Source organism: Solanum verrucosum, unplaced genomic scaffold (genome assembly GCF_900185275.1).
Source record: "Solanum verrucosum unplaced genomic scaffold, falcon-dt-bn FXZP01000238.1, whole genome shotgun sequence".
In the NCBI taxonomy this organism is placed as follows: Eukaryota; Viridiplantae; Streptophyta; class Magnoliopsida; order Solanales; family Solanaceae; genus Solanum; species Solanum verrucosum.
In genome coordinates, this window is record NW_026020630.1 from 511,022 (window position 1) to 530,507 (window position 19,486).

At 33.4% G+C, this 19,486-nt stretch overlaps 2 protein-coding genes and 1 pseudogene across 2 annotated transcripts; 2 read left to right on the forward strand and 1 right to left on the reverse strand.

Annotated features, from left to right (window-relative positions):
* Positions 1 to 497: 497 nt before the first annotated feature.
* On the forward strand, positions 498 to 1,649 carry LOC125811581 (early nodulin-93-like). Its single transcript, XM_049491101.1, has 3 exons — positions 498 to 580; positions 683 to 744; positions 1,494 to 1,649. The coding sequence occupies exons 1-3, from the start codon at positions 514 to 516 to the stop codon at positions 1,647 to 1,649; spliced, it is 285 nt and encodes a 94-aa protein (XP_049347058.1). The 5' UTR covers positions 498 to 513.
* Positions 1,650 to 4,958: 3,309 nt separating this feature from the next.
* Positions 4,959 to 9,413, forward strand: LOC125811557 (terpene synthase 17-like; annotated as a pseudogene).
* A 151-nt stretch (positions 9,414 to 9,564) lies between these two features.
* Positions 9,565 to 11,785, reverse strand: LOC125811549 (pentatricopeptide repeat-containing protein At1g08070, chloroplastic). Its single transcript, XM_049491054.1, has one exon. It carries the CDS (start codon positions 11,780 to 11,782, stop codon positions 9,587 to 9,589), a length of 2,196 nt encoding a protein of 731 aa, XP_049347011.1. The 5' UTR covers positions 11,783 to 11,785; the 3' UTR covers positions 9,565 to 9,586.
* Between the last annotated feature and the right edge of the window lie 7,701 nt (positions 11,786 to 19,486).

Below are 19,486 nucleotides of genomic sequence, written 5' to 3' on the forward strand. Positions count from 1 at the left end.
TTACGCGATTAATTTAACTACTTTACAGTAGAATGAGAACATATATGAAAAAATTCAAATTTTGAATCGTAAGTGTTTAGTTGGGAATACTTAGCTTTATTAAAAGTTTGAGCATTTAAATAAAATATTCTAACAAATTTAAGAATCGGTAACGTATTGAGCTTTTTTTAAAACCATAGATTCATGTACCGACAAATAAAAATCTAATGAACCGACCACAGCAAGAACTTAGATAATCTACAATTACACTAATTTATAATACTACCAAAACTTAAAATATAATAATATAAAGAACTTTATTCTAAAAGTCACAATATAATAATATAAAATAACTTTATTCTAAAAACATGTGACTTGGGACATTGGAAATTAGACAAAACCATCAAACATTTTTGTCCAAAATGCCTATAAATAAACATTCATTCTTACTTCACTCACAAAATCATCAATTTCTTGATTAATTAAGAAGCATTATTATTATTATTCGTATAATTTTTTTTATACAAAATTAAAATGGCCAAGAATGTGAGTTTGGCTTCAATGGATCAAAAACTAGCTATGGCTAAGCGTTGCTCTCATGGTACTTTCCCCTTTATTGCTTGTACCTCAACAAAAAAAAATTGATTTTTTTATTATTTGATGATTTATTTATTATTTTTTTAAAAAATGATTGTAAATGCAGAAGGAGTAGTTGCAGGAGCAAAAGCAGCAGTTGTTGCATCTGTTGCTACTGCCATTCCAACAGTAAGATTTACACTATATATACATTTTAAGTGTAGTAGGTAATCGAGCGTTGGTGTTTTTACTTTTAGTAGAAAATGGTACTTTAATATTGGTCGAGGATTAGGGTAGTAGATAGTCGAGTATTGTTCAATTTCTCTTGTTAGTATTATTGTTATTACTATTTTGTTATCTTATTTTTCAATTTTATTATTATATGTTTCTTTTATTTGGTTACCATGACATAGACTACTAGAAATAAAGATTTTTTCCACCGTGCATCATTGAATTTTTTGTGTTATAGAATATGATTATTTTTTAATTCTATTTCCGTTGAACTAGTTCACTAGGAAAATAGATTCTTGTTGAAATATTGAGAATAACAATTAAATTTTTTTTTCTCACTAATTCAACCAATATATCAATGGGAAAATAGTAATTTTTTTACTAGTGATATTATCTGTTGTTGCTACTGTTCCCTCTAATCTCCTTTATTTTAATATTACATTTTTACTACTATATTTCCTCTCAATTTTGTTTTTGGTATGCTTCAGTTGAGATAAAAATCTGTCTTTCGAAAACAGTTTCACAAGATAGAAAGAAGATTGCGTATGCACTAATACCCTCCCGAAACCCCATCAATATATTAGGATATATATGTTGTTATTGTGGTTGGAAAATGTTTACCAAACACTAGAAAATGAGTTATTATTTTGCGAATATTTTTCGTCGTACCGAACATATAATGTCTCAAATGTTTATGAAATATACAGTTTGCTATTGGGAAGATGTTACCATGGGCAAGAACCTATCTGAATCCAACTGCTAAAGCTCTTATTGTCTCAACAGCTGCTGGAATGGCATATTTTGTTGTAGCTGACAAAACTATTCTCAAAACAGCAAGGCAAAACTCCTTCAAACAGGCCTAATTAAGGCTCACAATTAAATTAATAAACTCTTTTAAGTATTTTAGAATATATCTAATATCAACATTACTGTAATTCCTATTTAAGTATTATCAGAGAGAATAGTGTACCAAATAATAAAAAAAAAGAAGGTAACTCTATCTATTTATTATTAACATTTATCATTTTTCACTTTAAAAACATTTTTTTTTTCAGATGGCCAAACACTCACTTGGAGAATGAAAATGAGAAAAATCAGATTCTTTACTCCACAATATGCATGATTCCTAACACTTTAATTTGTTTGGATGGTTGTTACGTATTGTTTCATAATTGTATCAACTATTGTGTTGTATTGTATCATACTGTATTGTCTTAGTGAATACAATATTTGAATATAGATTGTATCGTTCTTTGTTGTTACATAATATCACACATACATAATTTGATGATAAACCTGCAAGAAAATTAGGGTATGAGGTGGAGCTACTGTGAAAAAGTAGGGTAAAGGATAAAATAGAATTATATTAAATAATAAGTAAAGACAATGAGAAGAACATATTAAGATAACGACGCGATCACACAAATTCGATTGTTGCACAAAATGAGTCGTTTGGTTATTACCTAATGATAGATTTAAACAATAAAATCTAAGTAACAATTAAAACATTGTATTTAAACTAATAATATGATACAACAGGTAACAACCATCCAAACAAAGTGTAAAGATGCAAACTACAATCCTTTTATCCCATTGTCACGTGGCTTCTCGCTTAATCTGAATCTCAAGCAAATCTATTGTTAGACTATCTGCTTCTTGGGCCTCTTTGTGATTTAGCCTCAGGCCCAACAACTTGGCCAGCCTCTGTCCAAATCACTGTCTGAACTATCCTTGTTCATAACCAGAAGTATAAAGTATAGAAACCCCAACAATTTGAGTGATAATTACAGCTATTTCAAAACTTTTCCAAATTATAATAATCCCAAATATTTTAGAACTCGCGGATACATTGGTCCTTCGCTCGATACATAATAAATGATACATAACTATAAACCAGATTCACACTAATTTAGGTTTGAAATAATCAGGGTTATGTATCAATAATAACATTTGTATCAGATACCTTGTACACAAACAAAGTTGCAATGTATATGATAGAGGTGAGAGATGTATCGGGATGCTAAGAGAGAGAAAGAAAAAGATGGTTTTCGTAATTTAGAGATATGTTATGTTAAGTCGTGTAATTATGTAGTTTTCCCTAATCAAATAAATTGAATAAGAGATCTGAACTACGTAAATTAAATGAGTTATATTGTGTAAGGGGACCTTTTATTAAATTAAATGGGTTGAATATATTGTATTAGGGGACCTTTTTATTAAATTAAATTGGTTGAATAATATACCGGTGGACCATACAAGCTCCGTTAGTTATAGATAATTATTAATTTTAGTTTTTATAATATATGCTTAATACATTTAATTTTTAATTAATTAAAATGTATGCTTATAGTCCCATTATGTAGGAAATATATTTTATTTAGAATTGTGTATATTAACTAACCTTAAATATGAAGTAATAGTACCAGCTTAATATTAAAAAAAAATGGTAACTTTAACAAATAATCATTCTAAAATATGTGATTATTCATAAGTAAAAGGATCAAACATGTATTTTTGAAGCAATTATAGGCTAAAAGTGCTTAATCAGACACCATAAAAATTAAAATTAGAACTGACGGTCCAAAAGCTTTTACTTGTTGGCACGACAAGTAGCTAAAGTCGCAATTAGGAATGGACTAATGGCTAAACAAAATAAAGTTTAAATGTGATGTTTATGACGGAGGGCGGGTCACGAAGAAAACTGACAAATTTTTAGGTTGACAAACTTCTAATTAAAAAGCGGTACAATGAATTCCTCATCGAATAAAGAGAGAAATTGAAGAGTTGTATAAAACATAACACAAATTTAATGAATTCCTCATCGAATAGAGAGAGAAATTATGAGCTTTATGAAACATAACATAAGTTCACACCGTACACGTACTTTTAAACTTAATAATAATTGGCCCTATTGGACAAATCGATGAGCCTTGTTGGACCAAAACAAGCAATATGTGTCATGGACTTGGGTTGTCAGAATTTGACGCTCCTTCGGAGCATAAATATTATTTCCTCTATTTTTATGTTATTAGTAAAATTAATTTAACTTATTTACGTTAGTTGTATTATAGTTTTCAATTATTCATATGAGGTGTTTACATCAAACCCTACTAACTTATCACAGTTTAATGATAATTAAGGTGATAATATATATTAATTAATTATGATTTAATAATAACCATATTAATAAAAATATGTGTCATATATTTATTAAATTGCTATAATCATCCGATGCAACACGTCAAGAATACAAAAGATGAGAATTTCAAAATGATTCGATTTAAAATTAGTAAAAAAAAAAAGGTTAATCGAACTACTAATTAAAGCATTTTCATCGATTTTCTTAAAATAAATTTATTAACAAATATCTTTTTAGTATTTTCACTTTTAGCGCACATATCAAGATTTTAGAAAAATATGTTATCCCCTTTTATTCATTACTTATCTTTTATATTATTTTTTCAGACTTAAAACTAAATTTTAATTAACATGAATATTATGATAAAATTTCATATAAATCATTATTTTTCAAGGATATATATAATATAATCTAGACAAATAAAAATAATTAAAAGAGTAGTGTGTAGTAAAAGTTGACTTGGCATATTTTTTAAGGAGCAATAAATAAAATGATAATTTCTTAAAATGTAATAAATTTAACGCTTTAAAAAATGACTATAGTTAATAATAAAGATAAGTTAGAAATTAACTGATGAATTATGTCTTAATTTTCCTAACCGAACAAGTAAAAATAGACATTATTCTTAATATATAATAAAAAATTAAAAATAGACGGAGAAAGTATTTCACAAAGGCTTGAGCCCACAATATTATCAATTTGTAAAACCTCTAAATCATCATCAATATCTCCACATGTTCTAAATCTTTTTTTAAAATTATAAATAGGAATGGAGTCATCATGTTTTCAGTGTATTAATTTGTAAGTTGGAAAAAACTTTAATTTGACATCATTATGAGGTCTGCCCTATTTTATTATTTTAATTTTTAATATGCATTATACTACTGTTTGGTTATACTTTTCTCCACAATATTGTCAATTTAATATGCATTATACTTTTCTCTATACAAAGTTTTTGACCCAACTCATGTTTGTTCAAATTTTGGTTCATATATTTCCTTTACCAAACAACTTTTATAACTCTTTGTGAAAAATGTTGTTGTGCACACAAACCGTTGCGGTGGATCATGAGGTTATAACTACACGTCGCTCTGGCAATCATCATCCTAATGTTTGGGGAGACCATTTTCTTGCCTATGTTGATCTCCCCGTAAGTAAATAAATAAATATTTTGTATACCATCAATATACTAAATAAATTCATATGATCATGATTAACATATATATTAATTCTCAAATAGGGAGCCAATGAGGAAGAGAAGAAACATGAAGTCCTAAAAGAAGTGAGAAATATGCTAGTGATGACTCCTTCAAATTCTTTGGAAAAACTTGAACCCATCAACACAATTCAATGTCTTGGCTTAGCTTATCATTTTGAAAGTGAGATTGATGAATCATTGAGTTACATGTACACTCATTATGAAGAATATTGGATTGGTGATCTTCATGCTATTGCTCTATGCTTTCGATTACTTAGGCAACAAGGTTATTGTGTCTCATGTGGTAAGTATCATTCAAATTTAGAAAAAAAATCATTTTTTTTCTTTCAACCTCACCATCCGACCCCCCCTTGAGGCCCAAGATTCAACTTGGACTCGTGACATGCCACCCTATCTCAACTCAAGATTGGACTCTGACTCTTGGGTTAAGGTCGGGGTCAGGAGTCAGGAGTCAGGATTTGGGTCCATGCATGACTCCTGACCCACGACCCCAACCCAGGACCTAACTCCTAACCCCTTATCTTGACCCATGATCAAACCCAGAACCTGATTCCTACCTCGACCTAAGACCTAATCTTGACCCACACTCAAAGTATGCATCCTTGCTAAAAGGTGAGGATCGGATTCACGTCCGGTATCATAGTATGTTCTCATATTATACCTAAATGCTTGTAGGATAATAGATATTTTCTTCTTACTAACCAAACACCAGGAAAAAAAATCCACTTATAATTAGTACCTTTTTTCCTTGCTCATAATATATATATATATATAATATAATTTGAAGCAGATGCATTTAAGAAGTTCACTAATGACCAAGGAAATTTCAAGGAAGAATTGGTTAAGGATGTGCAAGGAATGTTGAGCTTATATGAGGTAGCACAATTCAGGGTACATGGAGAATAAATTCTTGATGAAGCACTAAATTTTACCATTACTCAATTGAAACTAAGTTTGCCTAAATTGAGCAACTCCCAACTTGCACAACAAATCACTAATGCACTCAAGTTTCCAATTAAAGATGGCATTGTGAGGGTAGAAACAAAGAAATACATATCATTTTACCAACAAAATCAAAATCACAATCAAGTCTTACTAAACGTTGCCAAATTAGACTTCAACATCTTGCAAATATTGCATAAAAAGGAGCTATCTGATATCACTAGGCATGTAGTTGGTTACGCGCAATTATCATTAATTTTTTCTGTTACTATCTATTATTTCGTGTAGTCCGTTTGTAATATTATTTTGTTGTAGTACTACTATTTCTGTTACTATCTATTGTATCTTATACTTCCATTCTAGACTGTTTTTGTGATCACAACCTCTCTATCTCACCTTCTAAGGTAGAGGTAAGGTGTCTATGTACACTCTACCCTCTCTAGACCTCATTGTGTGAACTAAGCTAGGTATATTATTGTTGTTTATTATTTTACTAGTTTCTAGGTACGCGCGACGCGCGTATGGCCATATAAATAAAAATATTTTTGTGAAGACAATATATAAACAATATTTTAAAGTTATATTATGTGTTATAAAATAGAAAATACAAATTACATGTTCTTAAAATTGATAAGTATCCTATATGGTGTTTTGATTCTAAGATCCAAAATCTAAAAAACTATTTGCAAATACCATTATTTATTTATTTTCTTGCTCTTCTTTGAAGATGTTTTGTACTGCATAGAGCAATTTATGTGGTAAACAAATAAGCATTTAGCAATCATAAAATTATAGATATCTACTTTAACAAAAAATTAAAATAGAAATCTTGATGTACAAAGCCTATCATTCTTTGTAACTTAATTTTTAAATTCAGTCAACTCTAATTAGGAAGATGATTTATCTTTATAAAATATATATCTTGAAGGTAGATCATTTAATACTCTAGTTTTCCTTTAATTTATGGTGTTTACTTGAAATTTTTTTTATAAAGAGGCTCCGCCAATCATCATTCATTTGATAGGAATATCAACAATTACCAACATTACTAATTAATCAAACTTCTACGAGATATCTCCTTTCCGATAAAAAGTAAATGAAAGGTATATCAATCTACCCACATAATCTTATAAAGTAAAATAACTAACTAAAGTACAATTACAATGTTTAAATGAGAAAGTGAAACATTATGTGCTACGTTAATGAAATATGTGTAAAACCAGGAATATATAGAGATCTTTTACCGCAAAATCAATGTTGTGCTGCACATATTAAGCTCTAGCAAGTAAATAAAATAATAAGTGCCATGAGTATATTCTTCAACTGAAAAAAACTAATGCTCCTCTGCACTAAGAAATTTCTTTGACGAATCCAACAACGTTCATAGCGTATTTTAATAGCCTTTAACTTTGACATTGATTGAGAAAAAACTGCTCAGAGAAATGATATACTCTTCTTTAGAGCCCATAAAAATGGAGAGGGGGACTTGAGGGAAATGAAAATTATTCTTGGCTTTATATTATACTTTCACTTCAAATGATTAATTAGTCTCTTTAGCTTCTTTTCACGTATTTATCATTGAAAATAACATATATTAACTATGGGATTCAATGTATTGAAATCTACAACTTTTAAGATTCTAGCAATGTAGAGGTAATGCTACTATATTTTGGTTAATGTGCAACTGAAATCTCTACCTAATTGCTCTCATTAACTAATGTTTGTCTCTCCATTTTCTTTAACGTTTAGATTATTTAATTTTCATAACTGTTCAAATATTCTCAAGTCATTAATAGTAAAAAAAGTTTACTGCTCAATATTTTTTTAAAATAAAATAATCAAAGAATATGAATATAACATTTTTATTTAGTATAGGGATAAAATGGTAATTCAACTTTACATCTTGGAGCTTCGCACTTATAATATAAAATATGATATATCAATTTAAAGCAAATATTGTCCAATTGTAGGTGGTGGAAAGAATTGGAACTTGTGAATGCATTACCTTATATAAGAGACAGATTGGTAGAGACTTACTTCTGGAGTTTAGGTGTCTATTTTGAGCCTCAGTATAGCGTTGCAAGGAAAGTATTAACACAAATTTTATACATCATTTGTATTATTGATGACACATATGATATATATGGGACACTAAATGAACTTACACTATTCACAAGGGCAATTGAAAGGTAATAATTATGTTTGTTTATATATATATATATATATATATATATAGCTTACAACATTTTTAATTATAATTGCTATTTTATATATATGTAGGTGGAATATTGATGCTTCAGAACAATTACCATCATATATGAAGATTCTTTACCGTGATCTTCTAGATACTTATGATGAAATTGAGAAAGAGTTGACAAATGTGTGGTCGAGTGATAGAATTATTTCAAGTCTCAAAAAATACTTGAGTTCAATTCTAAGTAATTACATTTTTTAATATTTCTAAAAAAAATAATTTGTTCGTCGATTTTTAATTTTTTGCTATTATTTATTTTTAGATGAAAAAGGTGTTGAGGGCTTACTTTCAAGAGGCAAAATGGTATCATGAGAAGAAAATACCAAAAATGGAGCAATATATGAAGAATGGAATTCCACCTATTACTAGCAACTACTTCTTGGTTAGCAATGGGAAAGGTGGCAACTAATTAAAGATGCATTTGATTGGATAGCAACTCAACCTCCAATACTTGTTGCTTCTTCTCTCATTATGAGATTACTCAATGATCTTTCATCACATGAGGTATAATATATATATATATATATATATATATATATATATATATACACTCCTTATGTCTCAATTTATATGATGTTGTTTGACTTGACACATAGTTTGACTGATTGTGTGCAATCATTTGATTAATTTTTAAAAAAAAATTCATGTTAGGAAGAACAAAAAAGAGGAGATGCAGCTTCAAGTATTGAATGTTATATGAAAGAATATGGTGTTACGAAGGAAGAAGCACACACACAAATAAGAAACATAATACAAAATTATTGGAATGATTTGAATGAAGAATATTTCAAAGTGGATGTGGCTATTGTACCAAGAGTTTTGCTCATGCCTATAATTAATCTTACAAGAGTTGTTGAGTTCATGTATAAAGATGAAGATGCTTATACTTTTTCCAAAAATAACTTGAAAGATGTCATCTTTGCCATGGTAATTGATCCTATTATATAGACCGATGACAACAAGAAAAAGAAGAATCGTTTGTTCGGGGCTGGTGTTTTTGTTCAATAAAACTATGGGATTGTAATTACCTTGTATATTATTAATAAAATAAAACAATACTCAAAGTTGAGTGACGACTTTCTGAGATAATAGTTGTTAGTTGAGTGAGCGTGTCAGAGATTAACTCGCTTTTCTCAAACAGTGCAATATCTTTACAGAAGAAGTATTTGCAAAATTTATGTCTATAACTACTGATAGTACCATGGGAGCATTCTGGAGCCATCCACTCTGCTTGATCTTTATCAGTTCACCAATAGTCCAAGCACGAGCAAGAACCGTTTTTGAAATGGTGAAATCGATTCCTATCTCTTGCAATGATCTCCCTGTTAAATATCTTCGATATCATCTTCGTGGCTTCATGACAATTCCCACACACTCTAAGGTTCTTAACAATCCTGAGAGTTGTCCCTGGCTTTGTGCTGATCAATCCAAAGGCAATCGCCAACTTCTCGCTATGTTGATTTAGTTTTTCTTCCTTCCACTCCTCATCCATTTCATAATGTACCTCTGATGTATCTGGAACATGGCCAGCCATTTCCAATAGCCTATCGACTTCATCCAACATTTTATAAATCTCGTTGCTTTGCGGATGTGTTCTATCACTAACAAGAAACTCATGGACTACTCTATCAATCTCAATGGAGGTACAACCAGGAACTTTCTTCATTCCTTGATCATTTAAAAAAGTTCTTATCGATGCTACTTTGTCCCAATTTCCAGCACCGGCATAGATGTTGGATAAGAGTACATAAGCACCAGGATTCTCGGGCTCTAGTTCAAATAAGTTCTTGGCAGCATATTCACCCAACTCAAGATTCTTGTGGATTCTACAAGAACCTAGCAAGGAACCCCATATTGCACCATCGGGTTTAATCTCCATGCTCTCGATCATGGTCATTGATTCATCGAATTTTCCTGCTCGTCCTAGAAGGTCAATCATACATCCATAATGCTGCAACTTTGGTGTGTACTTGTAGGTTTGGATCATGGTATTAAAATATTCTCGACCAAGATCCACTAAACCAGCGTGATTACACGCTGATAAAACACTAACAAATGTTATATCATCTGGCTTCATACTTTCCTCTGTCATTTTACGGAACAGCTCCAGAGCTTCATATGCATCACCATGCATTGCTAGCCCTGAGATCATCACATTATACGAAGCTAAAGTTTTCGTTCTCATTCCCTGAAAGACTTGTTTTGCTGCTGCGATGGCTCCACATTTTGCATACATATTTATCAGACTAGTCCATAGAGAAGTGTTTTGTAAGTGTTGATAATGCTTGTCAATATAGACATGTATCCACTTGCCAAGATCTAGAGCACCTAAATGTGCACAAGCTGGAAGGATGCTCAACAACGTAACATCATTAGGATCTATAACTTCTTGCTGCATTCGATGAAAAACAGCCAATGCATCTTTATAATAGCCAGAATGTGTATAACCCCCAATCATAACATTCCACGACACGAGATCTTTCTCCTCTAGACCCTCGAATAACATCCTTGCCGTCTTCACATCGCCACATTTTGCGTACATATCAATAAGTGCATTAACAAGACGAATATTCAAACCAAGTCCATGATCTTCAATCCATGATCTCACCCAATTCCCCAATTTAAGTTCACCTACACGAGCACACGCAGATAGAACACTCAACAACGTGCTCACTGAAGGTTCCACATTCACATTTCTCATCTCCTCAAACAACACTAACGCCTCCTCAAACCGACCCACCTGAGCATACCCCGAAATCATCGCATTCCACGAAACAACATCTCTCACAGGCATTTCATCAAACAGTTCCCGAGCATCACCGACACGTCCCTTCAACGCATACCCATTAATCAACGCGGTGAACGACACAGCATCTCTCTTAGAACTTTTATCAAACACCAATCTTGCATCATCCATTTCACCATTTTGAGCATACATATTGATAAGTGAAGCATGTACATAAACATCAGTCATCAACCCAAGCTTAAAAACATGTCCATGAATCATTTTCCCCATCTGGGTATCCATTATTTTCGCACAAGATTTTAAAAGAAACGGAAATGTATACGAATTCGGTCGATTACCCGAAAAAAGCATTTTTTCATAGAAATCAATGGCGAAACTTGGAGATGAACTCAATGAATATCCTCTAATTATCATGTTATACATAACGTGATTAGGTTCATCAGTAGTATTAAAGATTGATAAAGCATATGAGAAATCACCATATAGATTAGTGGCACAAAATTCAAGTAATTTGCTTAGTGCAAATTGGGTATTGTGTAAACCAAATTTAATGAAATGGGAATGAACTTTCTTGAGATCTTCCATGTTTTTGCATTTGGATAAGAAGGAAAAAGATGGATGAGTTTGGAGGAGTTTGTAAGGGGGATCTGAGCTTGGGAGAAAGTGGAGGATAGTGATAGGTAAAGAGAGTGTCATTGTTTTTGTGTTGTAATTTGATAGTGTACAAGATAACTTGATATCATTTTGGAATATGGGGATAAAGGTCCAATCTTGAAATTTGGCCCCAAAAAATCATAAATGTTGTGATGCTATTTGCAAATGGGACTTGAGTCCCCACATCCGTTAAATTGAGGAGTTGATGTGGGGTCGTGCCTGGGATGGCACACATCCTAGTGTAAGGTATGAGACTTGAGTTTCATATTGGTTAAATTGGGGAGCTGATGTGGGGTTCGTGCCTTGGATGGCGCACATCCTACTACAAGGTATGAGACTTGAGTTTCATATTGGTTAAATTGTGGGAGCTGATGTGGGGTTTGTGTCTTGGATGGTACACATCCTACTGTAAGGTATGAGACTTGAGTCTCACATTGGTTAAATTGGGGAGTTGATGTGGGGTCGGCCTTGGATGGCGGATATCCTATTACAAGGTTTGAGACTTGAGTCTCACATTGGTTAGATTGGGGAGCTGATGTGAGGTCGTGCCTTTGATGGCGCATAGCTACTATAAGGTTTGAGACTTGAGTCTCACATTGGTTAGATTGGGAAGCTGATGTGGGGTCGTGCCTTGGATGACGCATATCCTACTACAGGGTATGAGACTTGAGTCTCACATTGGTTAAATTGGGGTGTTGATGTGGGGTCGTGCCTTGGATGTCGCATAGCCTACTATAAGGTTTGAGACTTGAGTCTCACATTGGTTAAATTGGCGAGTTGATGTGGGGCTTATAAAGTCTTGGGCTCTACCACTTCAATGATAGATTTTGGGGTGTGGTTCTTCTGGGTTGTATCTTTCCCGGTGCAAATTCCTTTCACTGTCCTGCCCCACTAAGTGGAGGTGTTTCAAGATCAATGAATCGTCAGCTTGACAGCGTAGGGAGTCAGTTTAGCTTCCATTTCAGCTGATATATATACGTCCTTTGGTGCAAATACATGTCAATGTTTTCATTAGTTTGGTGTAAATATAGGGTGCGGATAATGATTTTCTCCCTTCACTGTCCTGCCCCACTAAGTGGAGGTGTTTCAAAATCAATGAATCGTCAGCTTGACAGCTTAGGGAGTCAGTTTGGCATTCATTTCAGCTGTTATACGTCCTTTGGTAACTAAGATCTAACCAAGGGATGATGAGGAGATATATCTTAAGGAAATCAACAATCCTTTTTTGTCACGAAGGTATCTTAATGCTCACGAAAGAACAATCGAAATTGAGATAAGCATAAAAAGTGCTCAGGTGTAAAGACGAATCGGATGAAAAAATGGATTTTTTTTCTTAAGTATATAACCTATGCATGAACATTATGGGAGTTTATTCAGTAAGCTCAGAAAGAATATAGATGTAGGTGACTTTAAGAATATATTCTTGTTTTGTCAAGCTGCAGCCTTTTGCAATTTGGCTCAAAAGTAGTCCTGCTACACAATGTTTGTTCTATTACAAAGTATTTGACTAAACATTTGTTATATTTTTCCAGGTTCTGTATGGGAAGTGGAGGTATAACTAGCATTGGAACTATATATCCAACAGGGTGAGGTAACTTTTTTTCTTGTGGGACAATATGGTTTGGCTTTTGCTACAAGAATTATTTGGGCCAAAATAAAGTATTTGTCAGTCACAGAGGTGTTGCAAAATAAACTATCGTTTTTTCGTGAGTTTCACACCTCAACAATTAGTTGTTCCCTTTTCCTACCTGAACGAGGTGATAGTTTAGGTAGTTTAAGGGAACAACCGATAGTTGAGGTATGTTTTAATACATAGATGATGATAGTTCAGATAGGGTAAGGGAATGAATGATAGTAAGGGTGTGAAACTCGTGAAAAAAATGATAGTTCAGGTTGTTTTTGACTATTCTTTTGTTTATGTATTCTATAGATCCTTGCTTATGAATCATCAAATGAAGTTTTCCGGTCCTAATTTGTTGAGCCAAAGGATCCATAGTCCATAAAAGCCTTTGCAAAAGGATTACTCTTATCGTGTTGTGGTAGAAACATAAGCTGAACGAACATAGAAGATTAGAGGCGGATTCAAAATTTAAACGTAACGGATTTAACCTTTAAGGTTCTTAGCACCAAACTCATTATAGTTTCAAAGTTATTGGTTGTAGTGATTTTCACATATATATTTGGGCTCTTTGTTGAAAATATAAGGTTCAGATAAGCCCTTTGTCCAAAGGTTGCATCTGCCTCTTTAGATGATGGGAGTTGCTTGCCACTTATAACCATAATTGTGGAGCATATGTGAGAAGTCAAAAGACAAATGCCCGTGGCACCAGAGGCGGATGAAGTACTAATACATAAACAGATACTCAAACGTGACCTTATCTGGCAAGTAAACACTCAAACTTCGAGTATGCACATTTAGACACCTTAACTCATCTCAACCGCGTCAGTTGAAAACACTAACTTACAAAATGATCATCTAGACACCACCAAATTTTACGTGCCATGTCAACATCGGGTGTCCACGATACACAGTGGGGACGAGTTGGAGTGTTTTGTCACCAGTTGAGATCAAATTGAGGTGTTAAGATGTGCAGTCTCAAAGTTTCTGAGCGTTTACTTGTTAGTTGAGGCCAAGTTTGAGTGTTATGTTTATGTGTCAAGTCTTTAGTTTCCGACACAAAGCTTTTATATATGTAATATATATCAAGTATCACTATTATTTCAACAAATATTAAATTCTGAACTCGTAATTTCAAAAGTGTAATGGGTTCAGCAGTAAGCATCTAAAGGTTTAAACCGTCCTAGCTAAATCTTGTATCCGTCTCTACCTGACTTAACTTTAATTTTCTTGCAGATGTGGCTACTTGATGCTGCATTGCTTTAAAGTTGCTCAGTGAGTTAACTTTTTCGAAATGCTGTTTTGGTCCAGCGACTCGACACAAAAATATCCAAGTGAACTCATTCCTATATGATTATCAAAAATATCAAAAATGATATTTTTTGGCTTTGTGTGATTCTTTTTTTAGCACTACTAATCGATCTTTGGGATCTTTATTCTGATGAGATTTAAGAGTGTCAACTCATATAGAGATCATGCTAAAAGTAGTGGAGAACCTCAGCTAAAACCATTCTATGCATACTTTTGGCTATAATGAAAGCATCCAGAGAGGGACAGGGCATCTATAATCATTCTTCTTGATTTTATCGTCACTATCATTATTACTCGATAGGAAGAATATATGTTTAATTAATCACTATTAGCTTAAACTTACCTTCTGACAGCACAATAGGAATATGCAGCATTCAAAAACAACGGCTATTCTTATCATTTGCCGTTAAGGATGTAGATTCTGGTGTTACCCAATCCGTGTCTAAAACAGTACCACTGGTTAAACCAAACTTTGCAGAAACACAAAGTTATCAAAGTTTAATGAACCAATGAAAAAACAGAAAAACGTAAATTAATTCACAAAAAACTAATTAATTGAAACGTTTTGGTCATTTAATTTTAATTAATTAAATAAATAATTAAAACAAAACTTTGTCAAAAAATAATCTCTCGATCATTTTTCAAAGCCGAAGCCGAGCGACGACGACGGCGTGAGGGGGTTCCTCTTTCCAACTCTTTTAACAATTAATAGAAGTGTTTCTCTATTTAAACTCTTCTATTTTTCTTTCCACTACCGATGAGGAAGAAATGCCTTTTTACTAAAGCATAAGAGGACTTTTCAAGTTCCTCTCTTTTCATCTTCCCTCCATTTCCCATTAACTCTTGCTATATACCCAACAATCCTCCACATGAATGGGGAAAGGTTATAACATAAGGAATGCACGGACGAGTGTGTACTTTACAAGCAAGGATCAATTGCATCTGGATAAGTAGGTTTCCCCTTGGACTTTCCGTAGTGAACATATGTCGGAATATACTCGGTCAATCGGTAGATGCGATATCTTTGAACCATCGAGCTTTGGTGTATACCTAGACAACAATATGTCACACAATTAACCCTTTACCATTTATGGTTCTTACGGTTGTGTTCGTTTCAGACAGAAACACCTCCTGGTTTCATGAGTGTATAGAGAATAGGTTTTGACATAAAATTCTCTTTGAAGCGGCTTACACTTCACACTCACATAGGTGATTTCTAACCGTGTCATCTCGTAGATACACTATTTGGTCAAATCTGCCAAACTTAGCAAATCATTAAAAACTTTAAGCTTTATTAACTCATTAACAAGACTTAAAGTCTTAACCTTGTTCCTGAACATTGTCTTCATCATGAGAATGGATTGAGTTGATTGACAATGTCGAACCGTCAGCCACAACTTTGTTTTTCTCCTTGAATCTAGCTCTTGTGATCTCCAGTCTGCTCGATAGAGTTACCGCCATGCTGACTTGTCCTAAGCTATAAACCCATTCCCTTAGATGATATTTCAACTGCCTCTCTCACTAGGCCTTTCGTTAATGGATCTGACACATTATTGCTTGACTTCACATAGTCAATTATGATAATTCCACTAGAGAGCAGTTGTCTTACGGTGTTATGTCTCCGTCGTATATGACGGGACTTCCCGTTGTACATAACGCTCACTGCCCTACCTATTGCTGCTTGACTATCACAATATGCAAATAGGTCCCATAGGTTTGGGCCAGAATAGAATATCCTCTAAGAAATTCTAGAGCCATTCAGCTTCGTCACCAACCTTATCTAAAACAATAAATTCAGATTCCATTGTGGAGCGAGCGATACATGTTTATTTGGACGATTTCCAAGAGACTGCTCCTCCACCAAGTATAAACACATAACCACTTGTGGATTTTACTTCATTTGACCCGGTGATCCAATTTGCATCACTATATCATTCAATCACGATATGATATTTATTATAATGCAAAGCATAGTGTTGTGTATGTTTCAGATACCCCAACACATGTTTCATTGTCATCCAGTGAGTTTGATTCGAATTACTAGTGAATAGACTCAGTTTACTAATAGCACATGTTATATCTGGTCGTGTACAATTCATAATATACATCAAACTTTCCAACACTCTAGCATATTCCAATTGAGAGTCACTTTCACCTACATTCTTTTGAAATATAAAGCTTAAATCAATTAGAGTTTTGACAACATTCAAATTCAAGTACTTGAATTTATCCAATACGCTTTCAATATAATGAGATTGAGATAATGCTAGTCCTTGAGGAGTTTTGAGAATACTGATCCCTAAGATCAAATCAGCAACTCCTAAGTCCTTCATATCGAACTTGTTGGTCAACATACGCTTAGTAGCATTTATATTGTCAATATTTTTACTTATTATTAACATGTCATCAACATACAGACAAACAATGACTTCATGATTCGAAACGTTTTTAATGTAAACACACATATCACATTCGTTAATCTTGAATCCATTTGCCAATATTGTTTGGTCAAATTTAGCATGCCATTGTTTGGGCACTTGCTTGAGCCCATAAAGCGACTTCACAAGTCTGCACACTTTCTCTTATTTACCAGGAACCACAAACCCTTCAGGTTATTCCATGTAAATTTCTTCCTCCAACTCTCCATTTAAGAAGGTTGTCTTTACATCCATATGGTGGATTTAAGATCATGCACTGCCTCTAGTGCTATTAACATCCTAATTGATGTTATCCTTGTTACTGGAGAGTATGTATCAAAGTAGTCCAGACCTTTTTTTGTATGTATCCTTTGACTACAAGTCTAGCCTTATATTTGTCAATAGTCTTATCAACTTTTATTTTCCTTTTAAAGATCCACTTTGATCCTAAAGGTTTATTTTCTGGAGGAAGATCAGCCAATTCCCAAGTATGGTTACTTAAAATTAATTCGATCTCACTATTGACTGCTTCTTTCCAATAAATTGACACAGACGAAGACATAGCTGCTTTAAATGTTTGAGGCTCATTTTCAAGTAAAAATGCCACAAATTCTGGTCCGAAAGAAGTGGATTTCCGTTGGCGATCACTACGCCTAGCCTCCTCATTAGGTTGTGTATTTTCCGTTGATTCTTCCCGTGGTCGTTTCGGTCTTTCCCTTGTCGACTCACATTCAAATTTATACGGATAAATGTGTTCAAAGAACTCAGCATTATCTGACTCAATTACCGTATTCACATAAATTTTAGAATTATCATATTTGTGAACCAAAAACTGACAGTCATTACTGTTCACAACATATCCAATAAATACACAATCCACTGTTTTGGGTCCAATTTTCACCCTCTTGGGTAAAGGAACCTCTACCTTGGCTAGACACCCCTACACTTTGAAATATTTCAAGTTGGGTTTCCTTCCTTTCCATAACTCATATGGAATCGATTGTGTTTTGCTTCGGGGTACCCTATTGAGTATCTTGTTAGCCTTAAGGATGGCTTCCCCCCACAGGTTTTGCGGTGAACCAGAACTGATTATCAAGGCATTCACCATTTCCTTTAATGTTCTATTCTTTCGTTCCGCCAAATCATTTGGCTGTGGTGTATAGGGTGCAATAGTTTGATGAATAATACCATATTCCAAACATATCTCTGCAAAAAGAGATTCGTATTCTCCACCCTTATCACTCCGAATCATTTTTATCTTTAGATTCAATTGATTCTCCACTTCATTTTTGTATTGCTTAAATGCATCAATTGTTTCATCTTTACTATTAAGCAAATATACATAACAAAATTCAGTGCAATCGTCAATAAAAGTTATAAAATACTTTTCCCACAACGAGATGGTGTCGACTTCATATCGCATATATTTGTGTGAACTAAGCCTAAAGGATTTGAATTCCTGTCAACAAACTTGTAAGAATGTTTAACAAACTTACTTTCCACACAAATTTCGCATTCCGATTTACTCATTTGAAATCAGGCAATACTTCTAACGTAATCAATTTTCGCAAGGCTTTGTAATTTACATGTTCCAAACGGGAATGCCATAAATCATTTGACTCCAATAAGTAAACAGAAACATAATTCTTATTAATATTGTCAATAACCAATACATTCAGTTTGAAGAGGCCCTCAGTGAGGTAGCCCTTTCCTAAGAACATCTCATTCTTACTTATTACAGTTTTGTCACTAACTAGGACACACTTAAACCCATTCTTAACGTGCAGTGCAACAGAAACTAAATTCTTCCTAATAGTAGGAACGTGCAGAATGTTGTTCAAAGTCAACACCTAACCGGATGTCATTTTCAACAATACTTTCCCAGTTCCTGCAATCTTTTTTGTTGTTGTGTTCCCTATGAACAAATCTTCATCGAACTCAACAGGAGTGTACATTGCAAAGGCTTCGTTCGCAGAGCAAATATGTCTAGTGGCACCTGAGTCGAGAAACCACTCCTTGGGATTTCCAACTAAGTTGCACTCCGAGATCATTGCACATATCTTCCATCTCTTCCACGATGTTTGCTTGACTTTTGCTTTTGTCTTTGTCTTTGTCCTTTCTTGGAGCACGACAGTCAGAAGACTTATGACCAGCCTTACCACTGTTGTAACAGTTGTTCTTGAATTTCTTCTTGGCCTGTTCTGACTTATGTCCGTTGAACTTCCTTCTCTTCTTGTCTTTTGTAGGAGCTTCTTCAACAATATTAACTCCAATTATTGTCGAACTCTTACGAGACTTCTTTTCGGCGATTTTGTTATCTTTCTCAATCTTGTGCCGAATCACAAGATCTTCAAGCTTCATTTTCTTACGTTTGTGCTTTAAATAATTCTTGAAGTCGTT